We start from the raw sequence: 19,786 nt of genomic DNA, 5'->3' as shown, positions 1-19,786 counted from the left end.
CTGTAAAATTCAAAAGTTAAAATTCAGTGTAAAAAGAAAATGTTCAAGCTTACCGTAACTTTATTTGAGAGTCAAATCAAGCAAGTGTGTTTCAAAGGCAAATATTGTTTACACCTGTGGAAACACCTCAGCATCTCAGCTGATAATATAATAATTAGGGCTGCATGATCATAAAGAAAAAGCTTTGCTGGAACATAACGTATTTATTACCCTTCCATGTCTCTCCTTTTTTTTTCCCCCATTCTGTCACCTTTGTTCATCATCAGCGTAACAGGGCATGGACTGTCAGAGAATGAATGTGAGTTTTAGGGAGACGCCAATCTTCTAGTTCAGTTCTGCTAGCTTTGCAAGAAAAACAGGAAAGCAAAATAATTGTATCAATTATCTTGTTTTCGTGGCTGCTGAAAGCAGAAATCATAAGTGCAAATACATTTTGATTAATTGCACAGCCCTACTTAAAATGCAGCAACTTGGGAAGATTGCCTTGTGATTTGTTAATCCACAACGGAAGCCTTGAGCTGTTTTTAGATTTTAACATATTCTCGCATGGACTGTAAATTTTGAACAGTAATTTTCACAGTCAAGATGAAAAATTAAACAACAAGCAAACAAGTCCAAGTGTTTATTTGGATACACTTGTTTTGGCAAAGATGATTAAACCTGTCATTTGAGACTTTGTATTATTATTATTATAGCACAAATTGGAATGCTTTTGAAAGACCAAAAGCTTGCCAAAGAATTAGATGTCAGTGTGTTTACCTCCACAACATGCCACTGCAGCCTTTGGATCACTTCTCCTCCTCTGTACCGCAAACACAGTATCTCTATTTGGCCCACTCGTTGGTCAACAATGACCCCGTTGTGGAGTGAAAACTTCTGTTCTGCCCCCTGAAAGCATTGTTTCTACATTCATCACTGCAGCATTGATTAGCTCACAGCTCATACGGGTGTGGCTATCAGGCCTGTAGTATACAGAACATTTTCTCAAAATAAAGCAAAACTTTTCTATTGGCTGAACACCGTCGGGAAGAAAAGTTTAAATCAAAGTTGGTGTCACTATTCTTCGACACACTGACTGAGAAATCACTAGAGTAAACTGGACTGTGGAAAACAAAGAACAATTTTGCAGATGTTATAGGTTTGTTTTTGTTTTTCATATAATGACCTTGAAAACAAGACCTGGTTACAATGATGCAAAGTTGAAGTTTTGTACTCCAGAGTATTGTAATGACAGGTATCCTCGGCAACTTTCTTTAAGGGAAGGTATTTGGACAAGCCGTCAAACAAGCTGCAGCTTAGAAAAATAAAGAGCCCCAGGAGTGAGGCTGTGTGAAAGCTATTCTTGTGGGGAAAATAAGATACATCACAGAATAGAGATGAAACCAACTCCTACACACCCTGTCCCTGACCTACATAGAGCTATGAAAAATCCCTCGCTGTGTACCAAATGCGGTAATGAGTAGAGGGATGTTGGATGTGTGCAGGGGTGAAGTGAGGTATGTGTTCATTTTTTAAGGATGATTTGTAGCCCCGGCAGGACACACATTACTGTGTCACTTTGGAACAAAATGTCATATTTTCCTTTTTTTCAATTTTTCAGATTTCCATATTTGCTTCCTGGTTATGTAAATATGGCGACACTTTGTTCGCCTCTACTTTTTTTACATCTGTGTAAGAAAAAAAGAACTGAGTTGCATTTTGTTAAAGCGTCATGGCCCATAACTGGTATTTAAAGCATTTGTACTTTTGCATATCAACTGCTTGCATATTTAGTCCCAGCCATAGTTTGAAAAAAAACAAACAAACAAAAAAAAAAAAAACCGATGTTTGCAACTGCAAACAGTTCTCTCAGGCAGTGGTCAGTGACAACAAACCACTATCAACAGACAAAGCATTGAACAGCAGCTGGTGATGACTGAATAAACAGCATGGGAAAACTTAACAGAGAGCATGCTGCTTCAGGGTTTTCCTTTGCAGAAAGTGGCACGCAAACACTGAACAGACAATGACGGACAGCCGACGACGGCAAACAGTACCAGGCAGAGACGATCCTGCTTCAGGCTCTACCTCCTTCTTCTGCCTCCCTGTGGACTTCCTACCAGGAGATTCAAATATAACTTGGCCAGTTTACTGCAAGCAGCTCTTTGAGAACAGATGCAATATGTCTTTCTTTGGCTGTCAAAAGGCATAACAATCTGAGTGGGAGGCTGTTCACAGGCATTTGCAGATTTCATGGATTCGCTTTAAATCAGCATTGCCCTAGCAAAGATTTTAGAACACACAGAAAAAAAGATAAGGTCTTTGCATTATATGTTATGAATATTTTAACTGGATTTAAGTAAAGGATGCCCAGGGCCATACTGAATGCCACATTGAACTTACACACAATGTGATAAGAAGGTTATCGATGCACATTTGAGAAATTTCTTCCCAATTTTCCCTCAGGTCTGCCGTTGTGTTTACACTTTTAAGACATGCAGGGTTCCAGTATTTTTTTCAGAAAACCACTCTGGCCTTCATGTGCCCTCTGCCGTAGAGAGCTGATCCAGTAATGTCGGCCCACAACTACAGCAAGATGGCAGAGAAATCGCATTAATCAAGGACACAGTGAGTAACCTCCACCGCCCATCTGCCATTTGTGCTCACAGCACACTGAACAGGACATGTGTGTGCTGTACTGTGCAATCACTGAACAGAGATATGAACGCTCTGAGTGTGTTGACCAGACAATGGCTTTATTTATCAAGACAAATATTGAAGTTTCAAAGTGACAAAAAAGAAAATATGTGAAGGTTAGATGGCAAGCTTGCTTTTGAATGTTTGTCGTGCACAATTTTGTCAGCATGTGACAAGGTAATAATAACAATAAAAATACCTGCAAAGCGACTGCTATGATTAGAGCAGCTTGACGTGATTCCTGATGCTGACTAAATTTACATTTAGAAACATCAGTTTCAGACTTCGCAAACTGCATTCGTTCTCTACTTTCACCAACCTTTCAGTCAAAAAGATGCAAACTTTTTGTTGGACAAGTTGCATTTTTGTGAAAAATATAAATACACTGAAGGTAAAGATGTCTAAAATATTCACTGCTGCTAACAGTCCAGTCCAGCAACAATGGATCCTTCTCTTGCTGTAGTGATGAACACCTTTCCAGAGTGAGAAGTAGACGTCAGACTCTTCTGCTAACTTCTTTCTGATCTTAATCCAGTATGACTATAAGAACTGCACCTGGGACCACAGAGCACAGACGAATTGTAGCTGCATGATAACATGTGACATGTTACGGTAGGCTGATCTAGCATAAAATGTCACTTGTCAACATCCTCAAAAAGTTCGCTTTTCAAAAGTCACTGAGTCAAAGTTCTAGGATTCCCACAATCTGTTGTCGCCTTTGGCATCAGCTAAAGCATTTCTGTGTTTGTTTGCTATCATCCTGGAGCTTAAGGTAACAAGTCAAACTATTACTACTTTCACTGGAAAGCTGATCCTTTAGCATGTCAATCAAATCAGTAGACATATGAGATTATACCACTTGGAAAATGTCTGTTTTAAGTCATATATTTATACTACTAAATTTGGGGAGACCGTAGTTTTTTCTGCAAAGAACAGTACAAAAAAATTGTGTGTGTCAATACAGTATCTAGACGCACAATTACAGTTTAACAATAATACAGTGTGTATACACTGTAGCCCCAGCAGGACATTATACTTTATATATTCATTCATTCATTCATTCATTCATTCATTATCATAACTGGTTAATCCAATGAAGGGTTGCAGGGGAAGCTGGAGCCTATCCCAGCAGTCTTCGGGCGAAAGGTAGGGTACACCCTGGACAGGTCGCCAGTCCATAAATGTATTTATCCAGACATTAAGACAGGCTGTCTTAATGTCTGGAAAAATACATTTAATTTAGTTTCTATTCAAAACAGTATAAAAGATATAGAAAATATCCAAAACTGAACATACCTGAAATTAATGTAAAAAATAAAGTAATTTAACTAACAGCTCCAGTCTGCAACATGTTTCAGTACTTTGAACTTTTTTACATTTTCAATCACATTCTTCATTAATATCTGACACTTAGCGTTGAGGCTTCAGTCTGGTTGTGAAGCTGACGTGATCATCTCCTGCTCTGGCTGCAGCTTGAAGCTTGAAGCTGGATCCTGCATGAGGATCAAGCTTCTTGTCTGATCTTTTGGATGGGAGAAAGGCCTACATAGCAGCAGCTACTGGTCACAAACAAGCGTAAAGATGCTTGCTTTCAGGGTACTCATCAAAAGTCTTCAATAACACCACAGAGTTATTGAAGACTTTTGCCAAAGTGCTAAGTTTTTAGCAGAAGTCTACAATGTACATCAATGTAATCTGTGTACAGGGAAATTGAGCACCGACAAACAAACAGAATGTAATGATTTTCAGATACCATCAGCTCATATATTCCCATTACAAAAGCTTATTGTGCTGAAACTTGGGCATTTTACCATTTGATGGAAAATTTTTCAAAGTTATAATGTCTTTTTTTTTTTTTTGAAAAGCATAGTTTGATGCTGTAACTCCCAAACTGCTGTTACTTCTAACCAGGCCTTGCATAGACCCGGAGGCTTTGTGTCTTCGACCCAGCGAGTTGTAAAGAGGTTCAGCTCTAAAAATTCCTCAATACTTTGAAAGCTCAGACTAGCTCTTTAAAAATAAATAACTATATGAATAGCTGCTAGCACAATTTAGATTCTAAAAGTTAATTTTCATATTAAGGCTGCAATGATTTGTCAACAAAGTCGACAACGTCAACAATGAAAATTCATTGACGTGAAATATCATTGTCGCCACGTCGCGTTATAAACGCCCGTAACGGCTTTCCAAAAAAAAAGCTGCGCCAGGCAACTTAACGCCATTTACCAATCACAACTTTTCAGACAGTATAAGAACTCTAAACACCAAACAAATGACGTCAAGCACCACAGGAAGTGCCGGGGGCAGTATTGTCATTTTGTGCAGCATCTTTGTTTTAACAACAAAAAATAAACTGCCGGCGGCGCAACATATTTCCAAAGTTCAGGGATATTTCACACTAATCGAAGTGTCAAACAGGTGAAATGTGTTGTCTGCCATACAGAGTTGGCGTACCACAGTAGCACGACAGTCATGCATGAGCATCTGAAACAAAAGCACCCCGGAGTCATGCTTTCCAGCATTCCGCATGGCAAAGTTAGCATTAGCGAGTAGTGATGTGCTGTTGTTACCTCTGCCAACGAGGTCATGTTTTCACCAGTGTTTGTCTGTTTGTTTGTGTTCAAGATAACTCAAAAAATTATGGATAGATTTTCATTAAATTTTTAGGAGTTGTTGGAAATGTGAAAAGTAATAAGTGATATAATTTTGATGGTAATCTGGATCACTGTTTGGATTCAGGAATCCTTTCAGCACATTTCACTTTTGGAGAAAAAGATAAGAAAGTGGGGAAATAAGCCATTCAGTCATTTTGATCTCACGCAGACCGAGCTTTGAAATGGGAGAAATACAGTTTTGAGATTTCTGATTTTCCCTTCCTCTGTGTATTCACTTCGTTTACTGTGTTTGATAACCTCCAGTACTCATGCTATCCATATGTGTGCAATCAAAGCATCAAATTGACTAAAAATCCTCATAGTGTGCAATATCACTGATCAATAGGCACCACCAAGAAAGCAACGCCACAAAGGCCAACAAACTTTCTAAACAGGTTAGGGGGATGGAGTATTAAAAATAAATTCAAAAGCTCTGAAAGTCCCACAGAGCATCATTAAATCCATCATCCAAAAATGGAAAGAATATATCCCCACAACACTTTTACTAAGCAGTCTGCTAAAACTCTCTTTGTGGGCAACAGAGTCCAAATCTAATCTGCGGTATGTCCCCATCCATGGTGATAACATCATCTTGTGGGGGTGTTTTTCATCAGTGGGGACTGAGACACTGGTCCACACAAATACACACTAGTTTTTGTTTATTTATGTTTTATAATTATCATAATAATTATTGTTGTTACTGTTTAGCATGTAGGTTTATTTGTATAGCATGTTTCATGGACAGGACAACTGATAGTGCTTTACATAAAACATTGAAAGCCTCACAGCGAGGTGCAACAGAAGCAGGAAAATCCAAGAATTACAAAGAAAGAAAATGAATTAAAAATAAAACAAGATCCGTCCATTTTGGCAGAAAATTCCTCAAGTCTGATCCTCCAGTTTTTAAAAATAAAGTTACCAAACTGGACGATCTACTGTTTTATCATCACATTCACTATTTCTCACCCCATCAGAATGGAGTGAACAGAAACGCAGTTACTCATCTAAAGTTATATTAAAACTATAAACTGTTGTCCCCATCAATCCCAATTCTGAAAATGATTTCACTCATGCACATCCTCACCACCAAGAAGTACAAAACAGTCACACTTATGAAATTCATTATGTACATTATTTCTACTTGTTTTCTGTATATAATCCAAAAATCTGCAAAGGGCAGATAGCTGGATCCAACCAGAACAGCTTGTTAAAGCTTGTTTTCAACAGACTTACCAAAAGCAGCGACTGACTGAGTCAGAAAAAATGTTAATATAGTGAAATCTGAATACAGATTGGCAGATTTTTTTTTTTTTACATTTAGCCAGCGTGAAAGCATTTCCAGTGTCAAATAAAGTCAACAAAATCCATCTTAAAAACAGAGCAGAGAAAAATGTGTTACCCCAGAACATGCCAGAAGACTGCATTAAAGTTAAAGACTGTAATAAATTCAACAGGAAAAACAGAGCCAGATTGATATAATGGAAGTAAAAATGGATGGAACCGAGGATGTTCGGGGGGGCTGCTGCATGCTTTGGCTTTATCTGAATGAGGACTTGTGGTGTCAAACTTGAAACATTTCCACCGACATGTGATTAATCCTGTCTGCTATAAACATGCCCTTTTTAAACTCCAAACTTGCTTCCACGGAAGTCTCTCAAAGACTGAGGAGAGTTCCTGTGACACACACTTCACTTGTCAAAAAAAAAAGGCCATTTCAATGTCAGACACCAACAGATGTGATCTTCTGCTGTTTTTCTACATAAAAGGCACATTCCTGTTTAAATTTTAATTACATTTTCTTTCACTGGCAATCAGTAGGTCCTCATTGCATCGTAGCCGTGAACTCTATCAGAGTCAATACAATGGGGGAGGGGGAGGTGTTACTAGAAAATGAGATGCAATGTCTTTTATTGTTTTGTTTGTTTGTTTTGTTGTTGTTGTTTGTTTGTTTTTTTTGTTTGTTTTTTTCTTTGTCGCTATGTCCCACTGCCAGTCAAGACTGCAGATTTAACTTTCAGAGCTAAGTTGTTTTTAATGCATCATCATTCCAGGCAGGGTTATTTTTCCAAGTGGCCTCTTAATCTAATAACAAGGACATTGTGACTTAGCCTAATAGGTAAGGAAAAAGCATCATTCTGAAAAAAATAACAATAGCCAGAGAAGATGTTTTTGTTGATATTGTTTATTTGTTTTGCTCTGTTTTTAATTTTTGGGGGTTTTCTTGTTTTGCTTTTGTTTTTTCCAGTACTGACCCACTATGGTTACAGAACGGCGCTTGTTGATTGTCCCTTTCTGTGAATCTGTCTTCACATGGAAAGTGGACAACTACACTTTTCTCCTCTTGCAGTTCTACAACACGATTAAATAACTTTTGGATTAACCTAATAAAGTCACTACTAACTAGCCAAATAGGAAAGAACACATTGTTGGTAGTAATAAATTCATTCATTTCTGAACCGCTTAATCCAATTCAGGGTCGCGGGGAAGCTGGAGCCTATCCCAGCTGGCTTTGGGCGACAGGCAGGGTACACCCTGGACAGCTCACCAGTCCATCGCAGGGCCACACAGAGAGACGAACAACCACTCACGCTCACACTCATTCCTAGGGGCAATTTAGAGTAACCAATTAACCTAACATGCATGTCTTTGGATGGTGGGAGGAAGCCGGAGTACCTGGAGAGAACCCACACATACACGGGGAGAACATGCAGACTCCACACAGACAGGCCACTGACCAAACCCCTCTCCAGCCAAGGATCGAACCAGTGACGCTCTTGCTGTGAGGCACTTTTTTTTCACATTCACACACACACTCATCCAACACACTCATACCCCGATAGGCACATCGGGGGGCAGCTTGGGGTTCAGTGTCTTGCCCTAGGACACTTCGGCATTTCAGGGGAAGCCTGGAATCAATCCCCCAACTTTCCAGTTGAAGGACAACTGCTCTTCCTCCTGAGCTACAGCCGCCCCAGTAATAAATTATAATATTATAATTATAATATTATAATTATAATATTACTAATTATAAATTAGTACTTAATTATAAACACTAATTAATTGTAGCCTCTTATTCTTTAAACATTCATGATCAAAGAGACGTCCAGCAGTTGTTATTGGTCCACATCATGCAAACAAAACTTTTTTTTGTTCAGTCATTTTGATCTCACGCAGACCGAGCTTTGAAATGGGAGAAATACAGTTTTGAGATTTCTGATTTTCCCTTCCTCTGTGTATTCACTTCGTTTACTGTGTTTGATAACCTCCAGTACTCATGCTATCCATATGTGTGCAATCAAAGCATCAAATTGACTAAAAATCCTCATAGTGTGCAATATGAGGATTTTTCAAATTCTTGAAAAAATTACAACTAGGTTAAGAACTGTCTTATTTATTATTAACACCTTCCAGTTTCTTTCTTGGAAAGAATGCAGGCAGAAGATTTTTTTAATAGCAAACTAAAAATTGAATAGTACAATTGTAGGCATTTCCACAATTATAATGCAAAAACTATTCAAACTACTCAGGTTACAGGAACTAAATATTTTGTAGGTTAAAGAAAATAACTAATCAGTGAAACTAATTTTTAAAAAAAAAATTAGTTGAAAAGCACTTGCCAAGCAGCTCATTTCCATTCATATTGTGAAGAAGTTCCTGTTTCCACAATTCATTCCATATTACTCCTAAAACTAATGGAATCTAAGTTAGACCAAAATCTATTCTTATAAAAGGAAATCCACCTATTTGCATTTGCATTGAGTGGCTAACAAGCCGACAGACAGATAAATACTGGCAAAAATATAACCTTCTTGGCAGAGGTAATAGTTCAGTTTGCAAACTTGGTCTTTTTCAGAATGATAGCCACACAAGCAATAGCTGATAGAAGTGCCCGAACAAATCTAGGATCTGCAACATTATCTTACTAAAAGTGTTTACAGCCGGCCTCCTGATCATAGTGAAAAACATGGTGAATGAATTGTTCAGGACCTTAACCCCACTGAGAATCTTTAGGATTAGCAAAAGAAGATGTCACATAGTGGTCCGACTCCATCACCAATACAAGCTGCTGATGGAAAAAATAATGCATTTCCGGAAATAAACGTTCAGGCATTTTGTGCACTTGTGAAAATGACACATCACAAAACGTTTTGAAATGCGACCCCCATTTTGCAAAATGCTTTGAAAAATGAGCAATTGTCCTATTTCTTTTAAACAAAACAGGCTGACTCAGTTTTATTGTGTGATACAATGAAAGTTTATGTTTATGGCCTTATAATCTCTTATTTTGCTGAGTTTAAAAGAAAAGTACAGCTGAGCAAAGAAAGCTGGAGCTGCAACTACACGAGCTTTAGACTATATTCAAATCATTTCCATCAAAAGACTTTAGAAGAAATATAGAAATGGTTAAATCCACCTTAGAAAGGTTGTTCACTAAAAAAGAAGAAAAAACTTTTTTTATTCACTAATAAACCTACCCATCTGTTATGTAGCCAGTCTACCTTACAAATGTTTGTGTCCTGAATATACTGAATATAATGTTCCTTAAAGATCCAGATGACATGTTTTAATAATAATTTAGATACTTCCCAATAAAAAAGCCCCTAGTCCCAATGTCTTCAACACAATGTCTTCATCTAACTCAGATTTAGTCTCTTTGGACGACTGATAAGGCTCCAACTCTCAAACAATAGCTGCTTTCGTTATGTTACGTTTTGTTTTATTAGTCCACAAACCTTTTCCATTCTGTGGTATCCTCTGTGGTTTTGAACAATCTGGATGTTTCTGCATCACAAATGGTTAAATCTGGACTTTTCAACCTTGCTTGGATCAATTGTGAGCAGTCTTATATCAGTTTCATCGTACCTCTGTTCTTACGATTATTGGCAATTAGTGTTTTCACTGCTTAGCAAAAAAGTTCTTTTTCTTTAGATAAAAAAAATCTCTCAAAGCAGTCAGAAACAATACAACTGTGTGCAACAGCAGGCAACACATTTTAATTCTAAAAGATAATTCATTGTTTGGTTGTTTAGATTACTAAACTTTCCAATTTAATTTAATTCATTAATAAATTATAACAATGGCATAATTTTTTGTGATTAAAATTTAAAGGAAAACCAAAAGGAGGAGCTATACAGGTGACTTGAGTGGAACTTGATCTGTTCTGCTCCGCATGTGACTTGGTTTAGCTTTAAATAATCTAAATGTTTTGAGGTATATGTAATATAAGTGTTGTTATCTGCCCAAAAAATGTATCTGTGCATGCAGATTAGGTATGCAACTAGATCGATAATCTATGTAAACAAGAAAGGACAAATATTAGACCTTCACACCTTGTAGGGTAAAATGATGTGGCAAAAGGGAGATTCTTTGAGCCCATATACCAAAGATGCTGCACTGCTTTCTGTAACACATGCCCTCTGATCATCACTTTCATAATGAAACCCAGGTCAACAGTTGTTTGACTTGAGACACATTCACTACCTTTACTAATCGCAAATATATTTTTTTCACACTATATATGTATGCAGCCAGATCAATAGTGCAAGCACTGGATGTCTTTTAAATGCCTCTGCATATATATATATATATATATACACACATATATATATATACACACATATATATATATATATATACACACACATATATATATAGATATAGATAGATATATATATATATATATATATATATATATATATAGATATATATATATATATATATATAGATATATATATATATATATATAAATATAGATAGATAGATAGATAGATAGATAGATAGATAGATAGATAGATAGATAGATAGATAGATATAAAAGTACTAAAGTTGAATATATCTGGAAAATGAAATATAAACACAAGTCATTCTGCTGTGACCAAGTTCTGGGATTCCCAAAATCTGCTGCTGCCTCTGATATCAGTTCTGGCACCGCTTTTTTTTTCATGCTAGCTACTGTGTAGCTCAAGGTGACAAAGCAAACCACAGCTATCAGAGCAAAACATGGCTGGCTGCTGCTTTGATGTACCAGTCAAATCAGATATAACAAATCACACTATAGCAGAAAAAAACGGCTCAGTTTGTCTTAAAGAGAGCTCAGGTAGTGCTGTTTTGTTAAGGTTTGTTTTTCTTTTTCCTTTTTTCATTTTAATTCCAAGTTTAAATTAAGGCTCCAGAAGATATAAAGTGATGTCTAATGTGTGTTATCTGGAAGCATTTACACAAAATAAGACATGATATTTTTGGGGCGTGTAAGCATGACGAAAACATACTGCAGATAAGATTCAACATATAAACACATTGCTTCTACAAGTTAATTATCTGACATTCTCACATGACTGTAGTCAGCGTGTCATACAATATACAAGTGGGCATCTGGCAGGCGTGTCACTACTATGAAATAACTTACTGTAAAGTGAGCACTAAGGCTTTACAAGTGTGCACATGATGGCATGAGTACAAAGTTTCTTTTCCTTGGAGACAAAGGCTCCCGTTTGTGTAGAGAAGTCTTTGTGGTAGTTTGAAGCCATGCATGCTCAGACTATGAATGTCTGTTGGAAGTGCTGGACTGTGACTAAGGAGAAAAAAAAACTGATACACTGAGTCCATGGAGCTTCTTTTAAAAAAAAAAGCTCTTGGACATCCGGCAAGTGAGGCAGAAACAGTGCCCTAGCATGAAATGCAAATTAACATAGACTGTGTCAGAGGTCCCCTTGCTCCCCCTCTCTGTCACCCCTCTCCTCCCTGTGTGTCCCCTCTCTGTTCTCCTAAGAGTACAGAGGCAGTGTGAAATCCATCCTGGGAGGGGCTATTGTACCCTGGGAAGCAACCGTCAAACTGGAATGGTGGAGGCCGGGCCCAGGCCAGAGCGTCTCTTTTTATAGCCTAAGGGACTGGAAGAGCCGTGCTGTTTCTGCTGGAAAAACAGCCAGCCAGAGGTGCAGACCTGGCATGAGCCAGCAATCCCTCACTCATCCTTCCTGGTGTCTGGATCAGGAACTGCTGCTGTCACAACAAGGCCTCTGTATCCCTACAAGCACTCAAAGGAAGGCTCCGGTTTAATTGTCCATGATGGTGTGTACTCTACCAAAGGACCACATGTTTATCTGCCATTCCCATCCTCTGCTTTCCTCCTCCACACTTTCTTGTCCTCTCAGCAGCCCTTATAGCTGTCAGACTAACAAGACAGAGGCACAGACCAGCCCCCCCCCCCCCACCCCCACCAACTGCACTCCATCAATGGCCCCTCTTGGACAAAGCTGCTGTCTTTGCAACATGCTAAACATGCTGAGGGAGGAGGATGTGAAAGGGGAAGGACAGAATAAAGAAAAGAAATGGTGTTTTGAGGGCAATAAATATATACACATCTCACCTTCTTGTCCTTAATAGTATGTCCTCCAAGAAGCTTCAGACACTCCCTGGTGACCCTTTAATCCTGGTAACATCCCATAGTCTCTCTTAGGTTTTAAGACACTGTCGGGTCCAGCACACTCATCTTTATAGGTCCCCTTGAGGGCTGCCAGTGGCTGAACACAGATGGAAATCTCCTGTCCTGTTTACTTTCCCACAACTTCTCCCGTGCACCGTGTGCACCAGCAGTTCTAAATGAGGTAACCCTCTTTGCTCCCTCCCCTTTCTCTCTCAACCTCTCTCGCTTTTTTGCTCCTGTTCCTCCCTCTATCTCCCTCTATATCTCTGTCCCTCTATGTTTTTACATGCACCCCCACCCCCAACCCCTTAGCCCATCCATTCTCAATCTGTCCTTTCTTTAGTTTTCTCCCTCCTCCCACTCTCTACCCCTGCTGCTGTCCACACCGCGGCACAAAGCAGAGTAAGGGTTTTCAGCCTCAACGGACCAATAGGAGAGTGAGGAAGTTAAGCTTGTGGCCAATGAGCCTGGAGACAGGAGTTTAAACCAATCAGGAGAGATGTTCTGGACAAGTGGGCTGGACAAAAGGAATTAGGGGCCATGGTGCATCACAGAACTTCCTGTGTGGGATAAAAGTGGCTGCTTACACACAGAACATGAGTTAACTGTGAGTTTGTTGCCCATGGCAGGTTATCTATTTATTTTAATGCGGATTAAATATATTAAAATGTTATTTATTCAACTTGAATTTAGAAAATTGTAATATATTAAACAGCTATAAAGCTGTGGTGGGCTTTAAAAAGAAAATCGATTTTTTAATAAAAAATTGATTTTAAAATTGTGAAGCAAAAAAATCACAATTTCCGATTCGATTTTCCAACCCCTAATATATATATATATATATATATATATATATATATATATATATATATATATATATATATATATATATATATATATATATATATATCTCAAACTTGTTATACTTGTTTCAGTGTTGTTTAAATATTACTGTTGCTACTTATTTCAGTGGAAATAAGTAGCAAAATATGTGATCCTATCTCAGTTGTTATTGTAAATGGATTATGTCTGGTCTTTTTCTCTTACTGTGTATGCTCTTCCGTTCTTGCTGTTAATTTCATTTGCAGCATTTTGGATCATGCAAACAACTGACATTGCCCAATAGACACAAGGTGTGAAAATGTGTCAGTTTGCTTTAAGCAGCAGTCGTCTTTCACTCAGCTCAGTAATTTTCACGTGAGCTTCTTGATTTGTTCGGCCAAATGACTACAAGGCAAGAAACAGCCGCACGTTGTCACTGTTGTCCAGAAGATTTATTAAAACACGTTGAACAAATACACAGAATACAAATAAAAAGATGACAATTCACTTTTTCATTCAATTGCCATACAACACAGATATCTGAACCATAACACTGCTTGGAGCTCATTGTTTGTAAATGCTAGATACACTTCAACCTCCGGTACGTGAACCGTCAAACGCTTCACACACTGTGCATTCACTGCAACAAAGGTGCCTTTAATCAGGGTCTTTTAGTAGCTTTTGAAGCCATGTTAATAAGCAAGTACATACATTGTTAACATATTTATAATATTAGACTGAAGCCTTTTCAACAGACATTACATTCATACTGACTTCAGTTTGATTGCATTTTATTGGAGTATGCTGTTTGAGATGTTATCACTCCAAGGGGAAAAGACATGACTCTGATTGATGAGCACACATTGTGCACATTGCAGTTATATGGTAACACCATTCAGAGGACATTCATCTTTTTTAAGCTTAATACAAAAAAGTATATGACACAAACTTATCTCTGAAAAATCCTTCAAGTATTTACATGTTTCTGAGGTCCAGTCTGTCAAGCAACCTAATACATGTTATGGTCAAGTATTTCATGGCATCAACAGAAACACAGCAAACAACTTAAAGCACTAATAAACATTACTGACAAAGAGGAGCACAAAAAGTGGTATGATGCACTTCAAGGTTTATATCATGGTGTTGTCCATTGACTGGTGTTTTCAAACTGAATTTGGGTTTTATATGTTAAAACTAATTAAGAGATTGTGGGTAAGGAGGTCAAACCAACACAATCTTTGTGAATAATAAATGAGACCCTGAGGGCCGTCCAATGAATATGAGACAAAAGGTGTCAAAATACACTTTTTTTTTGCAACACAGCTTCCTTACTTTAGGAAAGTTAAGTACAATTCTCACCTCGTAAAAATGAAAATAACTGCTTTTTGGCAGGAAAAGGGTGATGAAAACGGACAATTTAACTGATGTTTAGAAAAAAAAGGGGAAAAAGACAGAAAAAAAGGGGAAAAAGACAATGTGCCAGTACAGACCTGCAGTTTGAGTTCAAATATTCCAGCATCACCTTTATAGAGATCAAAACACCCATGACTGAATTCACAGACCTAGTTTCAGAAAAGCTGGGAAGTGTATAAAATTGAATTAAATTAATTCAATTGAATTAATGTCCTGTACTGAACTTTAAATAATCCATACCGTGTTTCTCTCCTTTGTTTGATGCCAGCAACACATTTCAAAATGTTTGGAAATTCAAAAAAGTTTGAAAAAGTTTATGTTGCTTCATAAAAGCACATAGCATAAATATGTTAAATAACAACTTAACAGCTTTTCAGATAAAGCTGGAGAAATGGATCAACAATTTAAGATTCCTAATACAAAAAAACCCATAAAACAATGTTCCAAACATGCAAAAAAAAAAAAAAAAAAAAAAAGGAAAAAATAGCACACAAAATGATTCAGAAATTCTTAAAAATTTCTGTAGTCAACTAGACAAAAATAAATAAATAAACAAATAATTAAATAAATAAAACAACAATAAATAGCAATAACATTTTGGAGCTAAAATGGCACAGCATTAACAAACTTGACTGGTGTAAGTTGGTGGGAAAAAATATGGAAAACTGTCAATACAGTGAAAGCAGTAAATCCCAGCAACCGCTAAAGTACAAATTCAACCATCTAAAGGAAAAATTCAGGGAGATTTGCTGGGCCTAAGGTCATTTTAGTAAAAGTGTTGATTATGCATCCCTCAGGCTAAACATTAGAAGAACCACCCGGCTCGTTGGCAGTGTGCAGTTTAAAAGTCTGCATATCTTGCCGTATGGGGTTGTTTTTATTTGCATATCTGCAAAAGGCACTGTTAACACTAATTGACTTCTACAGGTTTCGGAGCAACATGTGCTGACATCCAGATGATGTCTTCTTCAGTAAAGATCTTGCTTATTTCAACAAGATGATGACAAATCTCACAGAGCATAATAACATAACACATAATAACAAAGCGAACAAATAAATAAACAAAACTATAAAAGAGATAAGAGAGAAGATCAGAGGTCAAAACTAAATTCTATATTAGGCAAGAATGGTGATTGGTCACACAAAAAAAAAAACAAAGAAAAAAATAGCAAAACAAAATCACCTGACTTTCTTTGATTCTGTAGAAAAATTATCTTTGTTGTCATAATGATTATAAGGTGTTTATTAAAGAATCTGTGACGCAATTCAATTGAAATTTTCCCATCTTTAAAATGTACTGCTGACATCAAACCCAAACTTAACATAAGTTATTTTTATTTTAAATAAATTTTGTTGCATTCTGTTTCTTTGTTTGTTGTCTTTTTTTTTTTTACATCACACACAAACTCAACATTTTAGGGTAAGTTACTGTAAAAATAAACAAAAACAAACATTGTTACCCTTAACAAAGTAAGTTTAGCGCATAGAAATAGTGGAAGCTGTAATACTAACATGCTTTCAACAGATTTTAAAAGAAACAAAGACTGACTGAGAGAGCTGTGGGTGAACATGTAATCTACAAATTAATGCTGTGCAATATTGGTCCGACAAAGTTGACATATACAGAACATTCCTTTAGATGAAGGTTTCAACTGTGGTTTTGCCTCTGTGGAGGAAATACACTGCATCAAGGAAAAAAATCATTCTGAATCTATAACAGCACCATGTGACCAAATATATCTCTTTTTACCACAACATAAATAGGAAAACAAAAGCTTGGTTAATATACTTAACTGAACCATATTATAAGCACATACTCTCCTAAAGAGTCTTAACAATTAAAATGGAACCTGGAAAGTTCCTGGGATATAAGAGGGAAAAAATGCAACCCTCCATCCAGGGCTTTGAGTTAGCCTGAAAACTAAAGCCCTGTCTGTGGACCAGATGCGCTCCCGTTTATGGTAAAGTCCGACTGGTCATGGCTCCAGGATTAAGCTTCACAGCTAATACTAACATTCTAGTAAAGAAAGAATCACAAATGTTGTACCATACACAAAAAAACTGAGTCTTCTCTAAAATGCATTTGAAAGCCTTCTTGCTTGATTTTCATGTACACCAAACGAAGCCTCTAACCTCATTCATATTGGTGTACATACTTTCACTGCTATTAGACCTAAGTGAGGTAAAAATAAACAGCTGTCTATGAGTATATTCAGCACAAGAGGCCAGCCTTCACAGCTGCTGCAGTCAGGTGTCTCTGCAGCTTTACCTGGAACTACTTTCTATAAGTTACCACCAGGTGGCAGTCTGTAAAGGATTCAGGCATTGTCCTGCTACTGCATTTGTAAGTTTTTGATGCTTTAAAATCCATATCTATTCCACTAGTTACAACAAGCATGATAAAGACACATATTGTTAGCCTCATAGCATGTCATACTTTGGCCAAAGTGTCACATCCATCTAATTCTACACTGCCAATCAATTTCATAGTTTCAGTTTCAAATGCATCATTTGGCGATTATGTTATGAGGCTAAGAATATGTAAGTGACTGTAAAGATGTAATGTCTTCATAAACATGTTAAACTATGACTGAAGATGTCCCAGATTTCTCAGTTTTCTTCTCTTCTCTTCTCTTCTCTTCTCTTCTCTTCTCTTCTCTTCTCTTCTCTTCTCAGGGAACAAGCGCCAGGACGGCACAGTCACAGTGTACAGTGCGTTGGCAAATGGATAAAAGCAAGAGGGCGCGCACAGGATGGTAAAAGTTTCAACTTGCACCAACAAAATTCACATTCCATGATTAAAATGAGCCCCAGTCAAGATCATCAGAAAATCAACTTGTTTGAGTTTCCTAATGTAGTGCAGGGTTCAGAAAGTCCTCTTCCAGGGAAGTTGTTCCATTTTCCTCCTGATCTGCAGCTTTTCATCACAGATAAACAAAACACTGAAATACTTCTATAGGATCCTTGAAAGATAAAAGTGCAATTGTTAAGATAGATACATCTGCATGAATCAAAACAGTTCATTGTCTCTTCCAAGCAGAGAGCTTGACTTAGTAGATTATGAGAAAGGAAGGAGGAGAAAGAAGAGGATGAAGCGTAAAAGAAGGGCAGCAGTCATCCACACAGATTCCATCCCTGGGAGTTTCTGACCTCAGGTCATTGATACAGAGCCGGTCTAGTCTTCAATACAGATGACATCACTGGGTTTGCCCGACTTGAGGTCAGGCGTGGCCACATCTCTCAAGGAGTCCAGTGATTTCTTGTCCAGATGGCTTGTGGGAGGTGGGGGGCCATTAGAGGAAACTAAAGGGGGTAGAGATAAGATTGTACATTTTTGAACTGTGAGAATGTAGATGTGTGTAGTTCAAGCATGCTACAGTGAGAAATATTTTGAGTTGTTGTGTGTTTTAAAAATGCATCTAAAAAAAAACCTTAAATCTAAAGGTGAGCACATTCAAAATGCATGCAGCTGAGGAAAAATGGCCCCAAAGCGCAGCTGCACATCTTGATGGAGGTTTGCAAACAGTGTGTTAACAGCATAAGATATGGGTTATAAGTTCACTCCTGATGAATTGTTTAAGATCTGTATGGTTGTTTTAATCGTGAAGTTGCTTTAAGTGGCCTCAGTGGAATGAAGTAACTCCTCTGAGCTAGTTCTGGCAGCCAACTTAAGAGCCTCACACTCCACATGCCACATATCAAACATACCCACCCAGTCTGTGTGGCCTACTTAAGCTGCACACTTCCTGTTTTGCTCTCTGTCTAATTCTTGCTGCCACCTCAAACACGGTAAGCTGCCTGCTTTTATGGCATTATCGCGACTGCTGCTCAAAGAATATTTGCAGCTCGCTTTTCTGCCCCTCTACCACCCCTGCATCCACCTGCAGGCTCCAAGGGGAGCAGGGACTGGTTGCTCATTACAAATATCAAACTGAGAAAATATGTGCATGATGAATGACAGTATGATGCCTAACTTCAATCATATTCTTTTATAAACAGTCACATGATTTATCCGACTGAACTGCCTTCAGACAGCATGCTAGATTCTGCTGCATTACACGTCTCCGAACGATTCTAATGGTATATATGCTGTATGATTATTTTCAATATATACATCAAATTGATGTGAAAATAAAATTGCTACTGAGTAGTAAGGTTGACAGTATTGTTTTGCATTCATGAAATTTTCCAATCTTCATAAATAAATGTTAAACACATTTCCCTGTTTATCCAAACATTTTTTTCTATGTACATTACTCTTCAACCTTCCAACTAGATATACGGCACCATGATTTATTGCAAGTCTCAATAGTTACCGCTGACGTAAGGTCCTAGGGGCATGTGACTGTAGTTGACCATGGGTTGTCCTCCTGGTCCTCTGAATCCCCCTCCAAAACTGCTGCTGTACATCTGGGAGCAGCTAAACCCACCCTGGCTAAAAGGCTGTAAAATAAGCAAGAGAGATGAATTATCCTTCTGCACGTCACAAGGTTGCATAACTGATTTATATGGAGAAAAATGCAATGGCAATCCTCTGTCTTTCATTTTATCAAAAGTAGCAAAGTAAGCAGTCTGAATGTATGCCTTTAAACAAAATGCAACTGATTTCAGTTGATTTTTCAATGAAGTTGTCTTTCACAGTATAAGTGGAGAAAATGATGATGGTGGAAAACAAATGACTGATCTACTGGTTATAGCCAGAGCTGTAAAAAACAACCAAAAAAGCACTGGGAGAGAGGATGGCCATTTGGACAGCTTGACTGAGATGATTTTTAATATACAAGATAAAACATGT

The 19,786-nt window shown here is 37.7% G+C and overlaps 1 protein-coding gene across 1 annotated transcript in view; it reads right to left on the bottom strand.

Annotated features, from left to right (window-relative positions):
* Positions 1–18,166: 18,166 nt before the first annotated feature.
* chd5 (chromodomain helicase DNA binding protein 5) overlaps positions 18,167–19,786 on the bottom strand; it is a gene marked incomplete at both ends in the record, with an annotated part of 36,545 nt that continues 34,925 nt past the window's right edge. The window contains 2 exons of the mRNA XM_079241641.1: positions 18,167–18,294; positions 19,308–19,434. Coding sequence (XP_079097767.1) covers positions 18,167–18,294; positions 19,308–19,434 — 255 coding nt within the window. The remainder of the gene's footprint in view (positions 18,295–19,307; positions 19,435–19,786) is intronic.

Source organism: Telmatherina bonti, assembly GCF_933228915.1.
Source record: "Telmatherina bonti genome assembly, chromosome: 6".
NCBI lineage: Eukaryota > Metazoa > Chordata > Actinopteri > Atheriniformes > Telmatherinidae > Telmatherina > Telmatherina bonti.
Note: the sequence above shows the minus strand (reverse complement) of the source record. Positions and strands in the feature narration are given on the sequence as shown.